This window comes from Gobio gobio (genome assembly GCF_949357685.1).
Source record: "Gobio gobio genome assembly, chromosome: 19".
Classification (NCBI taxonomy): Eukaryota; Metazoa; Chordata; class Actinopteri; order Cypriniformes; family Gobionidae; genus Gobio; species Gobio gobio.
Genome location: NC_137112.1, coordinates 4,965,208 through 4,988,335, shown reverse-complemented (window position 1 = coordinate 4,988,335; position 23,128 = coordinate 4,965,208). Strand labels below are relative to the sequence as shown.

At 38.5% G+C, this 23,128-nt stretch overlaps 2 protein-coding genes across 5 annotated transcripts in view; one reads left to right on the top strand and one right to left on the bottom strand.

The window, feature by feature from the left end:
* Nucleotides 1-23,128, bottom strand: part of traf3ip2b (TRAF3 interacting protein 2b) — a 1,379,907-nt gene that overhangs the window by 1,133,127 nt on the left and 223,652 nt on the right. The gene's annotated exons all lie outside the window — the stretch shown is intronic.
* The window catches only part of mfn1b (mitofusin 1b), a 51,082-nt gene that overhangs the window by 14,230 nt on the left and 13,724 nt on the right, over nucleotides 1-23,128 (top strand). For all 4 annotated transcript variants that reach the window (XM_079844556.1, XM_079844555.1, XM_079844554.1 and 1 more), the window contains exons 8-15: nucleotides 3,755-3,862; nucleotides 3,956-4,109; nucleotides 7,365-7,432; nucleotides 16,207-16,328; nucleotides 18,543-18,669; nucleotides 18,844-18,948; nucleotides 19,073-19,175; nucleotides 21,250-21,470. In XM_079844556.1, the coding sequence (XP_079700682.1) occupies nucleotides 3,755-3,862; nucleotides 3,956-4,109; nucleotides 7,365-7,432; nucleotides 16,207-16,328; nucleotides 18,543-18,669; nucleotides 18,844-18,948; nucleotides 19,073-19,175; nucleotides 21,250-21,470 (1,008 nt within the window). The remainder of the gene's footprint in view (nucleotides 1-3,754; nucleotides 3,863-3,955; nucleotides 4,110-7,364; nucleotides 7,433-16,206; nucleotides 16,329-18,542; nucleotides 18,670-18,843; nucleotides 18,949-19,072; nucleotides 19,176-21,249; nucleotides 21,471-23,128) is intronic.

The following is a 23,128-nucleotide window of genomic DNA, read 5'->3' as shown; positions in this document are numbered from 1 at the left end:
TACAATAATTTTACGATGCGACGACAATAGTTTTTGTGCGCAAAAAAAAATCGAAATAACGACTTTATCCAACCTGTTCTTGTCTTCCGTGTGTGTCTCCACGACGCATGTGCGAGAATATGACGCAGATCCGGCGTTCGGACACATGACCCAGAAGCGATTTGTTTACAAGCAGAGGAAGACGCGCGTGTCTAAGCTGTTGAATTCTACATTGATCGTGCTTTAGGTCTCGGCGTAGTTCTCAAAATGGGGCTAAAGTGTGCATTTAGTGGATTCCCGAACGCCGGATCTGCGTCATATTCTCGCGCATGCGTCGTGGAGGCACACACCGAAGACAAGAAGAGGTTGAATAAAGTCGTTATTTTGATTTTTTTTTTTTGCGCACAAAAACTATTGTCGTCGCTTCGTAAAATTATTGAAGAGCCACTGTGGTGAGATGGACTTTGTAACAACGTTTTAAGTGCCTTTTATGGGTCTTACGGGTGTCGAACGACATGAGGGTGAGTAATTAATGACAGAATGTTCATTTTTGGGTGAACTAACCCTTTAAATCATCAGAAATCATCAATTTTAACCAGGACATGGACCGTGTCTGTGTGTCACCCATCAGTGACGTCATACCCGCATTACCCTCGATTTCTGGTTTTATTTTGTAGAAACCATGGAAACACCAAAGCCGCTTTAATATCTGATGTGGTTTATTAGACAGGCGAGCAACTGTTTTGATCATTCATGGACAGATACTAATCATTGTTCTCCAGCTCAACACAGTTAGTCTGATTTGTTTAAATCTGGTGTTCTTGATTTACTGCGAGTACCATGTTTTACCCCCTAATATGATCTCTCATTGCAGTGTGAACAAGTGTCTTCATAGTCGCCACCGAGTGAACGCTTATTGTAGCATTATAACTTTAACAAACTCAAATGTGTGTAATATGATAAAATAGCGCTGCGTTACCCCACATACACATGAGCGGAAGAAGAGGAAGAGCTCATCTGTGGCAGGATAAAAGCTCCGCAAAATCCAGATGTCATCAAGACACGCCTTTGTTTTGAATATGCGACATCTCACAGCGAAAAATTACATATTGTGTCTTTAAGTGCACATTCTTCATGTTCCCGACTGATTTAATGCTGTAGTTTATTGCTGCTCAACAGCTGATTTGATAAGCGAACACATGTTTTGTCTTTAAGCTGTCTGTGTGTGTGTGTGGCCTGGTAAAGCCTACGTTATGGGGACAAAATGTCAATATCCGAAATCCTTGTCCTCATCCTTTGGTCCCCATGAGGAAAGCATACGGTGGCCCAGTAGTGAACAACACGAAATTTAAAAACATACATGAGTTCACAATAAAACAAAATAAATCCACAACACAATGAAATCAAGCCACAACACAATGAAAAATCCACAACACAACGAAAAATCCACAACACAACGAAATCAAGCCACAACACAACGAAATCAAGCCACAACACAACGAAATCAAGCCACAACACAACGAAAAATCCACAACACAACGAAAAATCCACAACACAACGAAATCAAGCCACAACACAACGAAATCAAGCCACAACACAACGAAAAATCCACAACACAACGAAATCAAGTCACAACACAACGAAATCAAGCCACAACACAACGAATTTAAGCCACAACACAACGAAATCAAGCCACAACACAACGAAAAATCCACAACACAACGAAAAATCCACAACACAACGAAAAATCCACAACACAACGAAATCAAGCCACAACACAACAAAAAATCCACACCACAATGAAATCAAGCCACAACACAACGAAATCAAGCCACAACACAACGAAAAATCCACAACACAACGAAAAATCCACAACACAACAAAATCAAGCCACAACACAACGAAAAATCCACAACACAACGAAATCAAGCCACAACACAACGAAATCAAGCCACAACACAACGAATTTAAGCCACAACACAACGAAAAATCCACAACACAACGAAATCAAGCCACAACACAACGAAAAATCCACAACACAACACAACGAAATCAAGCCACAACACAACGAAAAATCCACAACACAACGAAAAATCCACAACACAACGAAAAATCCACAACACAACGAAAAATCCACAACACAACGAAATCAAGCCACAACACAACAAAAAATCCACACCACAATGAAATCAAGCCACAACACAACGAAATCAAGCCACAACACAACGAAAAATCCACAACACAACGAAAAATCCACAACACAACAAAATCAAGCCACAACACAACGAAAAATCCACAACACAACGAAATCAAGCCACAACACAACGAATTTAAGCCACAACACAACGAAAAATCCACAACACAACGAAATCAAGCCACAACACAACGAAAAATCCACAACACAACGAAATCAAGCCACAACACAACGAAAAATCCACAACACAACGAAAAATCCACAACACAACGAAAAATCCACAACACAACGAAATCAAGCCACAACACAACGTAAAAAATCCACAACACAACGAAATCAAGCCACAACACAATGAAATCAAGCCACAACACAACGAAAAATCCACAACACAACTAAAAATCCACAACACAACGAAATCAAGCCACACCACAATGAAATCAAGCCACAACACAACGAAAAATCCACAACACAACTAAAAATCCACAACACAACGAAATCAAGCCACACCACAATGAAATCAAGCCACAACACAACGAAATCAAGCCACAACACAGCGGTAATGCTCCCGACCACTAGGGGACTCTCGGAGTGTGGTAAAGTTAGTTTTCCTTGCATTGTTCTATAGATTCGCCAATCTTACAAATATTTAAACACTACGATCAGTTTTAAGTGTGCAGTTGTATATCGACATGAAATATCGATATACGTGCACGAACTGCATACTTACACTCAAGAACCCTTTGACCCGCTGCCACTGCGCTCAGGGAGCGTCTGCCAATTCCACCAAGTTGAAACATAATTTGTATGAATTAAAGTATCTTTTTTTTTTTTTTTTTTTTTTCAAATTCCAATGTTGTGTCGTGCATTATTAAGTCAGTTTTACCAATACAATCCAGCTGTGGAATTTTAACATGTCTGTTTTTAAATGTTAAAAGCAATTTTAATCCATACAAATTATAAGTTTCAACCACTTTGTGGAATCGGCAGACGTCCCCTTAGCGCCGTGGTATCGGGTCAAAGCATTCTCGAGCATAAATATTCAGCTATAATGCATGTAGGTGATTTTAAATTAATATTTCATACCGATAAACAATGGTTAGCCTACATACTGTTAAAATTAATTGTGGTATTGATTTCTTTGTAAGATTGACGAACAGTGGCAACTTTACTGCGCTCCGAGTGGTTGGGAGCATTTCCGTTGTGTTGTGGCTTTTTCGTTGTGTTGTGGCTTGATTTATTTGTGTTGTGGCTTTTTCGTTGTGTTGTGAACTTATGTTTGCTTTTTATATTTCGTTGTGTTGTGCACTACTGGGCCACCGTAAAAACAACTTATAAATCATGTTATAATGATGATGTTTTTTGAAAATGTTAAAATGCAGAATGTTTCCTGTGATGGGTAGTTTTAGGTTTAGGGGTAGGGGTAGTGTAGGGGGATAAAATATACAGTTAATACACATTTAAAACCAATATGTCTATGGAAAGTCCCCATAAAACATGAAAGCCCAACGTGTGTGAGTGTGTTCATTAGTGTTTCCATCACACGACCCCTAGCGAACTCAACCTCTTTATTTCTTTTTAAAGGAGAAGCATTTCTTTCACAAGGTCAACGAACGCCTCTCAAAGCCCAACATCTTCATCCTGAACAATCGCTGGGATGCTTCCGCTGCTGAACCGGAATACATGGAGGACGTGAGTTTGTTTGGTTCACTACGGATGTTCCCGAAGCAAAATGAAACGTATCTCTGATATGTCATTGATTTGGGGTTGTTTTAATGGTCTCAGGTGCGTAAGCAGCACACGGACAGGTGTGTGAACTTCCTGGTGGAGGAGCTGAAGGTCGTGGATCGAGCACAGGCGCCTAACCGCATTTTCTTTGTATCGGCGAAGGAGGTGCTGAACTCGCGGATGCAGAGGGCGCAGGGTATGCCAGAGACGGGTAAGAGTGTGATCTTAAGAGGTTTCACGTGGCAGAGCCAGATACTCACTGCCCGCATGACATCTAGTGGATGGGAATCATAGATTTGGGTATTTAAAGAAATGATCTTTCATGGCATTTTTGTATTGTATTATTAACAGACACAGGACACACTCATGAGGAAATCTAAGTAACTAAAACTTTTTGAAAATATATATTTTTTTACATATTTTAAGAGTGATATTAGGTATTAGGGATGGGCGATATGGACTTAAAAATGTATCCCGATATTTTCTAGTATTTATTGCGATAACGATATCAATGACGATAAATGTAGTATCATTCCCCATGTTTTTGGATACAAGTGAAAGCTGCATGCATTCTTGCGAGTTTCAGAAAAACAAACAATGATCTAAAGTAAAACGTACATGTCATCAAATAGGCTCCTATAATACATTAAATATATATATATATATATATATATATATATATATATATATATATATATATATATATATATATATATATATATATATATATATATATATATATATATATATATATATATATATATATATAATTAATTAATTAATTAATTATATATATATATATATAATTAATTAATTAATTAATTAATTGTTTTTTATGTGAAATTCCACACCAGCCTTTTCAGAAATAGAAAAGTTGCAGATCTAATTGTCTTCTGTAAAAGTGCAGGTAAAATTTAAATAGTGCAACTGTGCTAAAAAAAACATCACACAATACAAACAATAATAATTTTGAAATCAATGACAAGTTTTACATGTAAACCGATTCTGTATTTATTCATACATGGTGCAAACAGTGGTAAAAATAGCAGAGACAGCAAAAGTAATTATCCCAAAAATGTCTTCAGATTACAAAAAAGTTTAAAATAATGATTTAATGATAGATCTTCAGTAATTTGAGTTAAGATAATAATACCACGAATTCTTCTACTAATAAAAATAAACTGCACTAAGGAATAATGAGCTTCTGGGTTCATGAATATTAATCACGTTGTCAGCGCTCATTCTAACTGATTTGCAAATCAAAACACAGTAATAGGTGCACGCCAGCCAATGAGATTCCCGTTTGTGCATTCGTTTCTTCCTGTTCATGAAAGGCTGAATAATTCCAAATAAACGCCATTATTTTACAGGAAAATACAACAAAGGATATTGTTTACATGTAGCACGTCAATTCTGTGTGGTATAAGACTCTCTCGCTCTCTCTTTGAGTGTGTGTGAAACACTGAGCGCTCTCAGTCGCGCGCCTCACACTAGTGTTTAATGTGCGTCAAATACACTGCGCATTTATTGAGATGAACTGAAATAGTGTGCTTTACCGATCGATTGAGAAAGAGCGAATCTCTTAAGCGCTCAGTCCAAGTGCTCAGCGAGTGAAAATACATCTGTATGTACAGGTTCAGATCGCCCTCAGGTAGCCCCTCGTTTAGCTATGAACTCTTCCGCAGCTTCCGCCATAGTTGTTTTCGCTCTGCACGTGAGATGCGGATTCAGTGCCGCCGGTCCCATTGCGCGGCGCTTGGGGCACCGAGTGCTGCGGGGGCACCACAAGAAAATTCTCTCTCTAACCCCCGTTCAGCCATACAAATTGACAGATGCAGCCACTGCGGCCATCATAAAGTAATAACGGCCAGCGGCGGCACTGTGCGGATGGGTCGCGCCATCAACTAGGCTTTATCGTTATTATCGCGGGAAGACAAATTCTTATCGTGGGAAGAATTTTTACCGGTATATCGCAAACGATAAGATATCGCCCATCCCTATTAGGTATATATTTTTGGTCTTTCTTGTACATTTAAAGATACACTATATTCTCAAAAGTATTGGGACACCCCTCCAAATCACTGAGTTCAGGTGTTCAATCACTTCATAGCCACATAAATCAATAATATATATCAATATGTATAAATCAAGCTCTAGTGCAGACGCTTCTACACACATTAGTGAGAGAATGGGCCGCTCTCAGGAGCTCAGAGAACTCAAGCGTGGTACCGTGATCGGTGGCCACCTGTGCAATAAGTCCAAATATTATACTAAATATTCCACACTCAACTGTTAGTGGTGTTATAACAAAGTGGAAGCAATTGCGAACAACAGCAACTCAGCCACAAAGTGAAAAACACAGAGCGGGGTCAGCACATGCTGAGGGTCACAGCCAACTTTCTGCAGAGTCAAGAGCTCCAGACCTCCAAACTTCTGTGGCCTTCAGATGAGCTCAAGAACAGTGTGTAGAGCTTCAGGGAATGGGTTTCTATGGCCGAGCAGCTCATCCAAGCCTTACATCACCAAGTGCAATGCAAAGCGCAGGATGCTGTGGGGTAAAGCGCGCCGCCACTGGACTCTAGAGCAGTGGAGACGTGTTCTCTGGAGTGACCAATCACGCTTCTCTGTCTGGCAATCCCATGGACGAGTCTGGGTTTGGTGGTTGCCAGGAGAACGGGACTTGCCTGACTGTATTGTGCCAAGTGTAAAGTTTAGTGGAGGGGGGATTAAGGGATGGGGTTGTTTTTCAGGGGTTGGCCCCTTAGTTCCAGCGAAAGGAACTCTTAAAGCTTCAGCATACCAAGACATTTTGGACAATTTCATGTTCCCAACTTTGTGGGAACAGTTTGGGGACGGCCCCTTCCTGTCCCAACATGACTGACCAGTGCACAAAGCGTCGCTCCATAAAGACATGGATGAGTGAGTTTGGTGTGGAGGAACTTGAGTCCTGACCTCAACCTGATAGAACACCTCTGGGATGAATTAGAGCCAGGCCTTCTCGTCCAACATCAGTGCCTGACCTCACAAATGCGCTTCTAGAAGAATGGACATAAACACACTCCTAAACCTTGTGTAAAGCCTTCCCAGAAGAGCTGAAGCTGTTAGAGCTGCAAAGGGTGGGCCGACTCCATATTAAACCCTACGGATTAAGAACAGGATGTCATTATGTGCATGTAAAGGCAGGCGTCCCAAAACTTAGGGGAAAATAGTGTACCTTTTGGCCGTCTAGGGGTTAAAAAACAAAACTGCATGCATTTTGCTTTTGTACATTGTTTTGGTTGTGCTTGGTATTGCTGGACGTTGCAGCGTGGTTGAATTGTTGGTCATTGTGTCAAGTTTATTGGTGGGTTGCACAACTGGTGTCACTTAATGTGCTACAAGGTCCAAGTGTGCTCAAGAGTTACTCTGTTAAACCTGGATGTGTGTTTATAGAGCTTGATAAAGATGCATGTGTGTGTGTTTGCAGGTGGTGCTCTCGCTGAGGGGTTTCAGGAACGATTGAAGGAGTTCCAGAGCTTTGAGAGATCGTTTGAGGCAAGTCGGAGCTGATTGTGCGGTTGCTAGATAGGAGAACTGTAGCTGCTTTAGGTTACATGAAAACCAAAAAAGACTAACACCTGTTCTAACTAGACGTGATGTGATTCCGCGACATGTTATAAAAGGCATGTTTTGTTCTGACCAGCGAAACTCGACGAGCAACAGGAGATTCTGTTTAACAAACGTTATAAATTTTGCAATTTCATGACTGGAACTACAACATACAAAGTAGGTCGCACGACTACTGATTTCTCCTAGTTGATTACTTGTCAATACCCGAGTACTCATGGTTTATGTTACCGCTTAAAAAAAGACATCACAGCCTACATTATACAACATTGTAACCTTAACATCTGCGTCTTTTTGTCGTTGAACAATATGTGCATACATATATTAATAAAATTCATTTTAGCGGTTAGCCAAGGGGTCTTCTAAAACATTATCCTGCTCATATAACATTTCACAGGTCTTGTACGGTAAAAACAATAACGAATCTGTACTCGCATCACTTAGATCTTCACACAATTGGTTCAAAGTTGTTTATAGTAGAATAAGACAAAATTCATGTTGTCTATTCGCCGTCATCATCCTCCTGTCGCTGTCATGGCTCGCTGGTTTGTATTAAAGGTGCCCTGCCACGCATATTTCATTACTTTTTTGGTAAAGTCTGAGGTTCTACCATGGAAAAAAATGCCTTGGCTACCTTGTTTTAAGCCATTCTAGTGTGGTATAAAAAGCCTGCAGGAAGACGGAGCCAGTTCTCATTAATATTCAACGAGCTAAGCTGCTTGACCCTGATTGGCTAACAGCTAGCCAATGAGAGCCTGGCTATCAGAATTCTTTATCCAGCACAACAAGTAGAGGAATCGCTATATCGTCTGTATCTCTGTAGAAATGGCTCCTTCAGGTGTATTGCCATATATATATATATATGGCTTTCAGCCTTACTGTATACGAAAACGGTCACTGAGCGAGACAAATTCTGTGGGCGTGGTCTCAACTGGGCGAGCTCATGAATAGTAATGAGCTCAGGCAACACCACGTCAGACTGCTTTTGTAAATGGCCTGATTTCTCCACTTATTTCTTTTCAGTGGCTAGAGCTGAGAGCAGGTAGCATTTCATTTTCACATTCATGACAACACAAACACATATTTCAAAAAATACAAATAAAAACGGTTTTGTGTGGCAGGGCACCTTTAAGAAAAATAAGCGCGTTGTTATGGTTGAGTGTTTGATTACTCGATAGAAAGGGATAGTTCGCCCCAAAAAAGAAAATGATCCCATAATTTACTCGCCCTCAAGCCATCCTAGGTGTATATGACAGTCATCTTTCAGACGACTACTGAGTTAAAATGTTATACGTTATAAAATATGTATTAAAATAATGTTAATTATAATGGCAGTGAATATTTTTTCGGTGAACTATCCGTTTAAAATAGTCGTTTAATGTTAAAATTGTGTGATATTTCTGAATTTGATTATGTATGTCCATTTTATTGCGAGTGCAGTGCGTTCGCACTGACTCCGCCCACACGCTCTTCTGATTGGCTGTGATCTTTGATTGATTGACACATCTCGTAGTCGCGTCCGGTGCGGACAGACAAATTGGTTGTCGCTGGAATCGCATCCCATCTAGTTAGGGACACGGTGTTAAATTAAATTTGTATTTAGTAGCTGCCTTAACTGTCACCGTCCCACTAGCGGGACACCTGGCACTCTTTTTTTTTTATCGTCTTTTTTTCGTATCATACATTTTAGTAATTATCATAAATTAGGTATCATTCGAAAGCTTACAAACTCAAAATTCATCCTGTGAAAACCGTTATGAAATTGGACGTTGCGTTACCATGGAAATGGTACTTTAAATTCTTTTAGCAGGCTCCTCCCCTAGTGGGCGGTGTCATGTTTCATATTACAACATTTATTTTAACTACTTTATAATCAAAATCTTTTCTAATCTTGACAAAACGCATATCGTCGGAAAGGTCTGAGTCTCAAGGTTCCATATTTGGTGACCGTTTTGTGATGGAAGTGACATTTGGACAGGAAAATGCATCAAAAAAACAATCAATGAAATTTCAATGACACCCGGTGGCTATTTCTGGTATTGCTTCTAAACAAAATCTCATGGGAACTTCAATTTTTGTGATATCAACTTCAAATTTGGAACACAACTTAGTTAGACATATGGCTTTGATTTTATAGTAATTTTAGATTAAAACATTTTTGTAAAACTATATATTTTATATAAAAGAAAAAATATTTAGTACAGTATTTTTTATTTACAGTAAATTTAAACTTCCATAACTTTTTCATACTTTCATATTTTGAATTAACTTCAGCAATAATCTGCTTTAAAACAAGACCAAACGTAGGTCTATATTCCAAAGCATTCTTGAATTACAGCCCTTTAAGTTTGGAAAAAGGGGGGTGACGGTTAAGGGGTTAATGCAATCTACCGATGATTTAGTTGCTTTAGCCTCAGTTGCATTAGAATATGTGAACAGATGTGGATGATTAACTCATGTTTACAGTAAGTAGTGGGTGAAACAGTTTACAGATAATCTCAGGATGGCTGATATATCGGTTTGAAGACTTTGGTGAGTGTCGGATAAAGAAGTGAAGCACTTCCTCCAGTACAATCCCTATCTGGGACCATCAACACTAGAGACTTGTTGACTAGTTATTTCAGAGAGTTCAGGTCTTCACACAGTAATGCAGGATATCACAAACACACTTCAGTCATAGTTATATAATTCATAAAGGAAGTGATTAGCCTATTATTAGGACCACTGAGATGCGAAACATCTTAAAGGGTTAGTTCACCCAAAAATGAAAATTCATCACCGTTCATCTTCGGAACACAAATGAAGATATTTTTGTTGAAAGCTGATGCTGAGAAAGGCTTCAGATAGGCCTCCATTGGCATTCAGTACATTTACACTCACAAGACCCATAAAAGGCTCTTAAAACGTCGTTACAAAGTCCATCTCACCACAGTGACTCTACAATAATCTTACGATGCGACGACAATAGTTTTTGTGCGCAAAAAAAAAATCAAAATAACACCTTTATCCAACTTGTACTTGTCTTCCGTGTGTGCCTCCACGACGCATGCGCGAGAATATGACGCAGATCCGGCGTTCGGACACATGACCCAGAAGCGATTTGTTTACAAGCAGAGGAAGACGTGCGTATCTAAGCTGTTGAATTCTACATTGATCGTGCTTTAGGTCTCGGCGTAGTTCTCAAAATCGGGCTTAAGTGTGCATTTAGTGGATTCCCGAACGCCGGCGCTACGTCATATTCTCGCGCATGCGTCGTGGAGGCACACACGGAAGATCAAAAATCAAATCAAATCAAATCAAATCACTTTATTTGTCACTCTACATATGCACAAGTGCAACAGTAGGTGAAATTCTTAGGTGCAGTTCCGAGCAACATGGTAGTCATGACATGACATGTACAACATTTAAAGCAGCATCAGATTACACTGATGCGCCCACAATTACTCACAGCACAGTAAACTCTACAATAAACAATAAATAATTTACACAATGTGAGTGTAGTTCTCACAGCTTTAAACAATATACACATACTTACAATATACATATACTTTAAACAATATACACTAAACATACACTAAACAATATACATTACGCTATAATAGTAATAATAATATACAATGTACAGTATAAAATATTATTCACAGATTGAAAATTGAAATCCAAAGTGCAATAGATGCTGTATGATAAATAAATGTGTATATAATGTGTGTTTATCTACAGTGGGTTGTGCTGAGTGATATTCTGTCCAGTGTGTGTTATGATCCTGATGGGTCAAGAGTTAAGGAGTCTGATTGTTTGTGGGAAGAAGCTGTTCTGGAGTCGGCTGGTGCGTGATCTGATGCTGCGGTACCGTCTGCCTGATGGCAGCAGTGAGAGCAGCCCATGGTTCGGGTGGCTAGAGTCTCTGATGATCCTCTGAGCTCTCTTCACACACCGCCTGGCGTAAATGTCCTGGAGGGAGGGAAGCTCACCTCCGATGATGCAGCTGGCCGTGCGCACTACCCTTTGCAGGGCTTTGCGGCTGCGGGCGGTACTGTTGCCGTACCAGGTGGTGATGCAGCCAGTCAGCAGGCTCTCTATGGTGCAGGTGTAGAACCGTGTGAGGATGTGGCGGCTCATTCCAAACCTCCTCAGCCGTCGCAGAAAGAAAAGGCGCTGATGAGCCTTCTTCACAACGGCCTCGGTGTGGACGGACCATGAGAGTTCCTCTGTGATGTGGACACCGAGGAACTTGAAGCTGCTGACTCTCTCCACCGGTGCTCCATCGATGGTGATGGGGCGGTGTTCTCTCTCATTCCTCCTGAAGTCGACCACCAGCTCCTTGGTCTTGCTGACGTTGAGGGAGAGGTTGTGCTCCTGACACCATCGTGTCAGAGTGTGCACCTCCTCTCTGTAGGCCGTTTCATCATTGTCAGTGATGAGACCTACCACCGTCGTATCGTCAGCAAACTTGATGATGGTGTTGGAGCTGTGGGTTGCCACACAGTCATGTGTGTACAAAGAGTACAGGAGTGGGCTGAGAACACAGCCCTGAGGGGCTCCAGTGTTGAGAGTCAGTGGTGAGGAGATGTTACTGCCCATTCTGACCACCTGGCGTCTGTTTGACAGGAAGTCCAGGATCCAGCTGCATAACAAGCTGTTTAAGCCGAGAGCCCGGAGTTTAATGTCAAGTATGGAGGGCACAATGGTGTTGAATGCTGAGCTGTAGTCTACAAACAGCATTCTCACATATGTGTTCCTCTTTTCCAGGTGGACAAGAAGAGGTTGAATAAAGTCGTTATTTTGATTTTTTTTTGCACACAAAAACTATTGTCGCCGCTTCGTAAAATTATTGTAGAGTCACTGTGGTGAGATGGACTTTGTAACGACGTTTTAAGTGCCTTTTATGGGTCTTGTGAGTGTAAATGTACTGAATGCCAATGGAGGCCTATCTGAAGCCTTTCTCAGCATCAGCTTTACACTAAAATATCTTCATTTGTGTTCTGAAGATGAACGGAGGTCCTACGGGTGTCGAACGACATGAGGGTGAGTAATTAATGACTGAATTTTCATTTTTGGGTGAACTAACCCTTTAACAGTCCTAAAAATTTGCCTGATTTTCTTTATTAAAAATAAATAATTTCTTGTTTTTTCCCCCATCAATTTTGGGATGATGTTCTTCAAAGGCCTTGTTTAGTCACGATCTACATTTACATATGAATTCTTCATTGGCCACTTCCAAAGGAAGGCAACTTCTCGAGCTCAGTTCTTCTTCTTGTCACATGATCTCGAGCGGTCAGTGTTTGTCCAGCTGAAGTGTAGTGGAGTCCATCAGTCTCTCCGCTCATGTCCTCTTCAATCGGTGTCGTCATTGCTGAAGTCTAGATTTACTGAGGCGAGGACATTTGTTTCTTTAGTTCAGTTTGGATTTCTGTTTCACCCTCTTCTTTCTGTTCGTTCAGTATGGCTGGAGTTATTTTACAGGATATTTCAGTTTTTTTGTGTTTAAACAAATGCACTTTTGTTTATATCATTATTTGAAAAATCCCACAAATACAGTGAAGTTAAAAATCTGACACCACATCTATCTATCTATCTATCTATCTATCTATCTATCTATCTATCTATCTATCTATCTATCTATCGTTCTATCGTTCTATCGTTCTATCGTTCTATCGTTCTATCGTTCTATCGTTCTATCGATCTATCTATCTATCTATCTATCTATCTATCTATCTATCTATCTATCTATCTATCTATCTATCTGTCTGTCTGTCTGTCTGTCTGTCTGTCTATCTATCGTTCTATCGTTCTATCTATCTATCTATCTATCTATCTATCTATCTATCAATCTATCTATCTATCTATCTATCTATCTATCTATCTATCTATCTATCTATCTATCTATCTATCGTTCTATCGTTCTATCTATCTATCTATCGTTCTATCTATCTACCGTTCTATCTATCTATCTATCTATCTATCTATCTATCTATCTATCTATCTATCTATCTATCTATCTATCTATCTATCTATCTATCTATTCTATCTATCTATCTATCTATCTATCTATCTATCTATCTATCTATCTATCTATCTATCTATCTATCTATCTATCTATCTATCTATCTATCTATCTATCTATCTATCTATCTGTCTGTCTGTCTGTCTGTCTGTCTGTCTGTCTGTCTGTCTGTCTGTCTGTCTGTCTGTCTGTCTGTCTGTCTGTCTGTCTGTCTGTCTGTCTGTCTGTCTGTCTGTCTGTCTGTCTGTCTGTCTGTCTGTCTGTCTGTCTGTCTGTCTGTCTGTCTGTCTGTCTGTCTGTCTGTCTGTCTGTCTGTCTGTCTATCTATCTATCTATCTATCGTTCTATCTATCTATCTATCTATCTATCTATCTATCTGTCTGTCTGTCTGTCTGTCTGTCTGTCTGTCTGTCTGTCTGTCTGTCTGTCTGTCTGTCTGTCTGTCTGTCTGTCTGTCTGTCTGTCTGTCTGTCTGTCTGTCTGTCTGTCTGTCTGTCTATCTATCTATCTATCTATCTATCTATCTATCTATCTATCTATCTATCTATCTATCTATCTATCTATCTATCTATCTATCTATCTATCTATCTATCTATCTATCTATCTATCTATCTATCTATCTATCGTTCTATCTATCGTTCTATCTATCGTTCTATCTATCGTTCTATCGTTCTATCTATCGTTCTATCGTTCTATCTATCTATCTATCTATCTATCTATCTATCTATCTATCTATCTATCTATCTATCTATCTATCTATCTATCTATCTATCTATCTATCTATCGTTCTATCTATCGTTCTATCTATCGTTCTATCTATCGTTCTATCTATCGTTCTATCTATCTATCTATCTATCGTTCTATCTATCTATCTATCGTTCTATCTATCGTTCTATCTATCGTTCTATCTATCGTTCTATCTATCGTTCTATCTATCGTTCTATCTATCTATCTATCTATCTATCTATCTATCTATCTGTCTGTCTGTCTGTCTGTCTGTCTGTCTGTCTGTCTGTCTGTCTGTCTGTCTGTCTGTCTGTCTATCTATCGTTCTATCGTTCTATCTATCTATCGTTCTATCTATCTGTCTGTCATCTATCTATCTATCTATCTATCTATCGTTCTATCTATCTATCGTTCTATCTATCTGTCTGTCATCTATCTATCTATCTATCTATCTATCTATCGTTCTATCTATCTATCGTTCTATCTATCTATCTATCTATCGTTCTATCTATCTATCTATCGTTCTATCTATCTATCTATCGTTCTATCTATCGTTCTATCTATCTATCTATCTATCTATCTATCTGTCTGTCTGTCTGTCTGTCTGTCTGTCTGTCTGTCTGTCTGTCTGTCTATCTATCGTTCTATCTATCTATCGTTCTATCTATCTATCGTTCTATCTATCTGTCTGTCATCTATCTATCGTTCTATCTATCTGTCTGTCATCTATCTATCTATCTATCTATCTATCTATCTATCTATCTATCTATCTATCTATCTATCTATCTATCTATCTATCTATCTATCTATCTATCTATCTATCTATCTATCTATCTATCTATCGTTCTATCTATCGTTCTATCTATCTATCTATCGTTCTATCTATTGTTCTATCTATCTGTCTGTCTGTCTGTCTGTCTGTCTGTCTGTCTGTCTGTCTGTCTGTCTGTCTGTCTGTCTGTCTGTCTATCTATCTATCTATCTATCTATCGTTCTATCTATCTATCGTTCTATCTATCTATCGTTCTTTCTATCTGTCTGTCATCTATCTGTCTGTCAATCTATCTATCTATCTATCTATCTATCTATCTATCTATCTATCTATCTATCTATCTATCTATCTATCTATCTATCTATCTATCTATCTATCTATCTATCTATCTATCTATCTATCTATCTATCTATCTATCTATCTATCTATCTATCTATCGTTCTATCTATCTATCGTTCTATCGTTCTATCTATCTGTCTGTCATCTATCTATCTATCTATCTATCTATCTATCTATCTATCTATCTATCTATCTATCGTTCTATCGTTCTATCGTTCTATCGTTCTATCGTTCTATCTATCTATCTATCTATCTATCTATCTATCTATCTATCTATCTATCTATCTATCTATCTATCTATCTATCTATCTATCTATCTATCTATCTATCTATCTATCTATCTATCTATCTATCTATCGTTCTATCTATCGTTCTATCGTTCTATCTATCTATCTATCTATCTATCTATCTATCTATCTATCTATCTATCTATCTATCTATCTATCTATCTATCTATCTATCTATCTATCTATCTATCTATCTATCTATCTATCTATCTATCTATCTATCTATCTATCTATCTATCTATCTATCTATCTATCTATCTATCTATCTATCTATCTATCTATCTATCTATCTTTCTATATCTATCTAATGTGGTGCTCTAAAATGTTTGACCCCACTGTAATTCTCTTGGGAAAAGTTTGTGTTCATTGCATTGTGTTATTGATGGTTTATGTTTATGCTGCTGTGAGATGAATTGGAGAGTCGCTGATGTTTGGGGTTTAGATTTGCTGCAGTTTTTGATTTTAATTTCTGGTGATTTAGTTTACGGCTGCAGCAGGTTTGAACCTTTAACCCTTTAATATCATGCCGGCTCCTGTCACAGTAGCGTGTGTGTGTGTGTGCATGACCTCGCAGGAGTGTATCTCGCATTCAGCAGTGAAAACAAAGTTTGAGCAGCACACATTCAGAGCAAAGCAGATCACTGAAACGGTCAAAGACATCATGGATCAAATCAACATCACCGCCGCGGATAAGAGGTGCGTCCTGTTCTTTTGTCTTCTTTTCTCTTGATTTGGTATCAGAAGTTCTGGTAATCTACACCATGAGAGCAGAATATTGTGGAGCGATTCGTCTCTGAAATGAGTCCAAACTATCTTAATCAGTGCAGTGTTGATAAAGTATCTCAAGTAGGCATGTGATGGTATCATATTTACATATCATGATAATTGCTGAAGCTTTTATCACAGTATTGAATTAAGTTATAAAACTTAAAGGAACATGCCTCATTTTCCAGCTCCCCTAGAGTTAAACAGTTGAGTTTTACAGTCGTTTAACCCTCTGGTGCTCTTCGTTTAGGGGTCACCTAAAAATTAAACTTCCTCCACCCCAGTGAAACCAATGCAATTTATTTTTCTTCAATAATATTTTTTATTTTTAATTTTGTATTTTGAGATGATTTGATGGTATTTTTTTATATTTATGCAATAATTATGGTCTATTTTTGCCATTGAAAATTATACATTTTTTTTAAATAGTAAAAAAAAATTGTAATTGTTTTTTATTTTTTTAATTATTGCAGTATTTCAGGTTAAAATAGAGACTAGGCCTTCAAAATATTTTTTTTTGAAGGCAGATTAGCACCTCTTTTGGAATTATTTAAGAAATCATGCAACCATGGGTGTATTCACTAGAGGTCTCTATGGAGAGGCTTGAGAATTCCCTAGTTCTGTTTTGAACATATTAAATTTTTTTTTTTTAATGGATTTGAATATATACTGAATATATACTAGCACTTTTAGCATAGCTTAGCATAGATCATTGAATCTGATTAGACCGTTAGCATCAAAAAATGACTTTCAATATTTTTCCTATTTAAAACTTGACTCTTCTGCAGTTAGATATTTTTTGTTTGTTTTAGATATTTTTTGTTTGTTTGTTAGAAATATAGATTTTTTTTTCTGTGAATTTGTGTTTTTGCAGATTTCCCATTAATTTCCTATGGTGGTCATTTTTGACCAAAGAGCACAAGTGGGAGTATTTTTTTTACGACCCCTTAGCATGCTCAAATCATGCCCTCAATTTTTTTAATGCTAGAAAAGTCCACAAGTTTCATATCATTCTGATGAAGCTGTGATTTAAAAAAATTCTAAATGTGGTTCATAGGTTCAGTTTTTCATGTGTGTGTGTGTGTGTGTGTGTGTGTGTGTGTGTGTGTGTGTGTGTGTGTGTGTGTGTGTGTGTGTGTGTGTGTGTGTGTGTGTGTGTGTGTGTGTGTGTGTGTGTGTGTGTGTGTGTGTGTGTGCATAAGTGTGCGACTGTGTGTGTGTGTGAGTGGATGTGTCAATATCACACTCTTGATGTTTTAGAGTATCACCCCTTTACTGTTGTGTACTTTTTTTCAGCATCGTGGCCGATTTGTAGATTATACACACAAATATTCGGAGAATTTTTGTGTTTTTGCCGATTTCCCATTAATTTCCTATGGTCGGTCATTTATGACCGAAGACAATGAATGCTACTTTTTTTTTTTTACGACCAATTAGCATGCTCGAATCATGATCCCAATTGTTTTGTGTGTTTACATACCTAAGGCAAGAAAAGTCACCAAGTTTCATATCATTCCGATGAAGCAGAGATTTTTAACATTTCAAAACAGAACATTTTCCGGTCAGAAATGACCGAAGAGCACCAGAGGGTTAATCCATTCAGCCGATCTCCGGGTCTGGCGGTAGCACTTTTAGCATAGCTTAGCATAGATCATTGAATCTGATTAGACCGTTAGCATCAAAAAATTACTTTCAATATTTTTCCTATTTAAAACTTGACTCTTCTGTAGTTACATCGTGTACTAAGACCGACGGAAAATGAAAAGTTGTGATTTTCTAGGCCGATATATGTAGGAACTATACTCTCATTCCTGCGTAATAATCAAGAGCTTTGAGCCGTCCATGAGTGTGTGAGAGCTGTGTAATATCATTGTGTCATTTTTGAGCGAGATGCTAACGGTCTAATCAGATTCAATGGTTTATGCTAAGCTATGCTAAAAGTGCTACCGCCAGACCCGGAGATCGGAAAAAAGTGTAGTGTTCCTTTAAGTATTTAATTATAGTAATGAATACAAAAATCTGAATGGCTGTTTAAAACATTTAACGTCTGCATTTCTGTTGTTCCATAATGTATTACTGTATATTGGCACGTGTCCAATCTCAGAGCTTCATTGTCATCGCTCATGTAGTCGTGTCTGATCGCAGGGTCGCCTCTCTGGAGGAGAGAGATTATCTAATGGACCGACTGGATTTTGTCCGCAATCAAATGAACCTGCTCATCCAGGACATCAAGAAACAAATCGAGGCCATCACAAAGGAGGTCGAAAACAAGGTAAACCACAGGAATCTGTTCACCTTGATGATAAAACGACTATACTTTTTACAACATTTGCATTTACATTCGTTTTTATACTTCCTTGTTGTTAGTAAGTCTTGCTATCATGCAACCCACTAGAATCCAGAGAAGATTTAATGTTGTGTGAACGTCTTCCTCTATGTGTCTCAGGTGTCGAACGCCATGGCAGAAGAGATCTGCCGTCTGTCTGTGCTCATAGACGAGTTTCATTCGGATTTTCACCCGTCACCTAATGTGCTTAAAATCTACAAATCTGTGAGTGCGCTCTCGCCCCTTAAAAGTCAAACTCAGAATTGGCCTTTATCAACGGTTTCATGTTTTGTAAATGGATGAGCAGAGCTGACCCGTAATCAGGTACATTTTTCACTCCTATTTGCAGGATCTTCTGAACCACATTGAGAAGGGCATGGGCAAGAATCTGGCCTTCCGCTGTTCTGATGCAGTAAACGCCTCTGTACAGTCCTCTCAGAAAGACATGATGGGTATGTGAGAACACCAGGTCCTGACAGACACAATGACCTGTGTTTGATATTTAAACAGCAGTAGGTGACAGTCCTATTAATAGATGATGTCTGATAACCGCTGAAGTGTTGCTCTCTGAAATACATGATTGTGATTGCTCAGTGGTGGCAATCTACTGTAGCAACGCTAAACAGTAGTGAGTAAAATCTATATGTTGAATAATATGTGTTAATCTTCCTGTGACAGGACAGTCGAGACAGAAGCTACAAGAGTTTACTTTAATTAGATGCCAGATACAGTTTATTTTGTAACCAAAATTAAAAAAAATAATAACCAGTGAAAAAAAGTATTTTTTTAATTATGAACATGCCAAAATCTACAAGGACTCTTATTTTGAAATGCATATGCATTATTGCCACATACAGTTTATTTTGTAACCAAAATACCAATAATAACCAGGAAGAAAGTATGCATAATGCAGTACTTTGAATTATGAACATGCCAAAATACACACTGACTCTTATTTTGAAATCTATATTTATATATACAGTTTTCGTAGTAACCAATATACCAAAAATAATCAGGACAAAATGATGCATAATGCCGGACTTTTAATTTTGAACATGTCAAAAGACACATGGACTCTTATTTTGAAATGTCTATGCATTACTATTGACAGATATAGCTTATTTTGTAACCAAAATACCAATAATAACCAGGAAAAAAGTATGCATAATGCAGTACTTTTAATTATGAACATGCCTAAATACACCAGGACTCTTATTTTGAAATCGATATGTAATACTATTTATATATAGTTTTTGTAGTAACCAAAAATATCCAGGACAAAATTATGCATAATGCCGGACTTTTAATTTTGAACATGTCAAAAGACACGTGGACTCTTATTTTGAAATCTATTTGTAATACTATTTATATATAGTTTCTGTAGTAACCAAAATACTAATATATCTAGGACAAAAGTATGCATAATGCTGGACTTTTAATTACGAACATGCCAAAATACACAAGGACTCTTATTTTAAAATCTATTTGTAATACTATTTATATATAGTTTCTGTAGTAACCAAAATACTAATAATATCCAGGACAAAAGTATGCATAATGCTGGACTTTTAATTACGAACATGCCAAAATACACAAGGACTCTTATTTTAAAATGTATATGTATTACTATTGCCATATATAGTTTTATTTTGTAACCAAAATACAAATAATAGCCAGGAAAAAAGTATGTACAAGGCAAGACTTTTAATTATGAACGTCCCAAAATACACCAGGACTCTTATTTTGTAATATATATGTACTACTATTGCCATATATAGTTTTATTTTGTAACCAAAATATCAATAATAATCAGGAAAAAAGTATCTATAATGCAGGACTTTTAATTATGGACAAATACCAATAATAATCAGGGAAAAGTATGTACAAGGCAAGACTTTTAATTATGAACATGCCAAAATACACCAGGACTCTTATTTTGAAATACATTTTTTTTTTTACTATTGCCATCTAAAGTTTTATTTTGTAACCAAAATATCAATAATAACCAGGAAAAAAGTATCTATAATGCAGGACTTTTAATTATGAACATGCCAAAATACACCAGGACTCTTATTTTGAAATGTATATGTATTACTATTGACAGATACAGTTTTATTTTGAAACCAAAATACAAATAATAACCAGGAAAAAAGTATGTACAAGGCAAGACTTTTAATTATGAACATCCCAAAATACACAAGGGCTCTTATTTTGAAATGTACATGTATTACTACTGGCAGCTACTCATTCAAAAAGACGAGGGAGTTAAAATATGTACTCAGCATGTAATATAAATCCTATAAAGTAAACCTTGTCATAATTCATCAAGAGTAGATCATAAGTAAAATGCACTGTGTTCAGTGATTACAAACTGAAAGTGTGAGTCTGTAGAACGTGCAACTTTACCTTCTTCAACTTTAGCCATTCGCACATGTGCTTCTCAATACATCTTATAGTCTTCACACATCTATTGAGTCATAAATGAAATGCTTGCATGGATGTATAAACGGTGTATTCTCCTTCCAGAGTGTCTGAAGTCTCTGCTGCCCTCCGCGGTCCAGAACCAGCTCCACATGCTCATTCCCTGCAGGAAGTTTGAGCTCAGCTACGACCTGAACTGTGCCACGCTCTGCTCAGACTTCCAGGAAAACATCGAGTTCCAGTTCTCTCTGGGCTGGGCCGCCCTGGTGCACCGTTTCCTGGGTCCTGTCAACGGCAGACGGGCCTTGATGCTGGTGGATCAGCAGGTACACGCATCAGCTCAATGCTGTTTGTATTCATAGTTGCCAAGTCCGCGTATAACACGCGACTTTGGGTCGCTTTGAGTCTCGATAAAAAAACCGCGGGTTGCGGTTTTTTGGGCTTATTTTAAAATATGTGGTTGCTTGTTAGGAAAACATAATAAGCAACTTCGTTTCTTTACATTTATGGTCGCTGTTTTGTCCAATACACAGAGATGTATAAAGTACTAGAGACACATACTTGAGTAAAAGTACAAGTGACTTGAGTAGAAGTTGAAGTGCTCTTTAAGCACCACACTTAAGTAGAAGTACTAAAGTATTCAACATTTTTTGTACTTAAGTATTGCAAGTAGTTTATTTTAAAATGTACTACTCAAGTACTGAAAGTAAAAGTACAAGTATTGTGTTATGTAGTTATTAAAGAAAATAGTCAAAAGTTTGAACATCATATTGTTTTTATTATTTCAAATGATTAACCTAAAGGACAATCACAATGTTGGTAGGTAATTTTTCTACATATTTTCATATAAATAACCTGAAAATACTGTAGTTCATTAATATTCAATCTTACTATAACCACTCTTACTAAAAAAAAAAATGGGGTAAGCACACTTATATTGTCATGTCAAGAGGTGTTCTGAGTAAATGATTTGTTTGTAACACTTTACAATATGGTTTGATTTGTTAACATTACATTAGTTAATGTATTAGACTAATAACTAACATGAACTAACCATGATCAATACATTTGTTAATGTATTTATTAATCTTTGTTAATCTTAGTTAATAAAAATACAGCTGTTCATTGTTTGTATGTTACTTCACAGTGCACATTAACTATGTAAACAAATAGAGAGCAATTTGAGCGCAATACGCTCGTGTTGTTTCAAAGACAGTGAATGCGCGCTCGCGGGGCTCTCTCGCGCGCTCGCGGGGCTCTCTCGCGCGCTCTCGCTCTCTCGCGCTCTGTCTCTCTCTCTCGCGCTCTGTCTCTCTCTCTCGCACTCTCTCTCTCTCGCGCTCTGTCTCTCTCTCTCGCGCTCTGTCTCTCTCTCTCGCGCTCTGTCTCTCTCTCTCGCGCTCTGTCTCTCTCTCTCGCGCTCTGTCTCTCTCTCTCGCACTCTCTCTCTCTCGCGCTCTGTCTCTCTCTCTCGCGCTCTCTCTCTCTCTCGCGCTCTGTCTCTCTCTCTCGCACTCTCTCTCTCTCGCGCTCTGTCTCTCTCTCTCGCGCTCTGTCTCTCTCTCTCGCGCTCTGTCTCTCTCTCTCGCGCTCTGTCTCTCTCTCTCGCGCTCTGTCTCTCTCTCTCGCGCTCTGTCTCTCTCTCTCGCGCTCTGTCTCTCTCTCTCGCGCTCTGTCTCTCTCTCTCGCGCGCTCTCGCTCTCTCGCGCTCTGTCTCTCTCTCTCGCGCTCTGTCTCTCTCTCTCGCACTCTCTCTCTCTCGCGCTCTGTCTCTCTCTCTCGCGCTCTGTCTCTCTCTCTCGCGCTCTGTCTCTCTCTCTCGCACTCTCTCTCTCTCGCGCTCTGTCTCTCTCTCTCGCGCTCTGTCTCTCTCTCTCGCGCTCTGTCTCTCTCTCTCGCACTCTCTCTCTCTCGCGCTCTGTCTCTCTCTCTCGCGCTCTCTCTCTCTCTCGCGCTCTGTCTCTCTCTCTCGCACTCTCTCTCT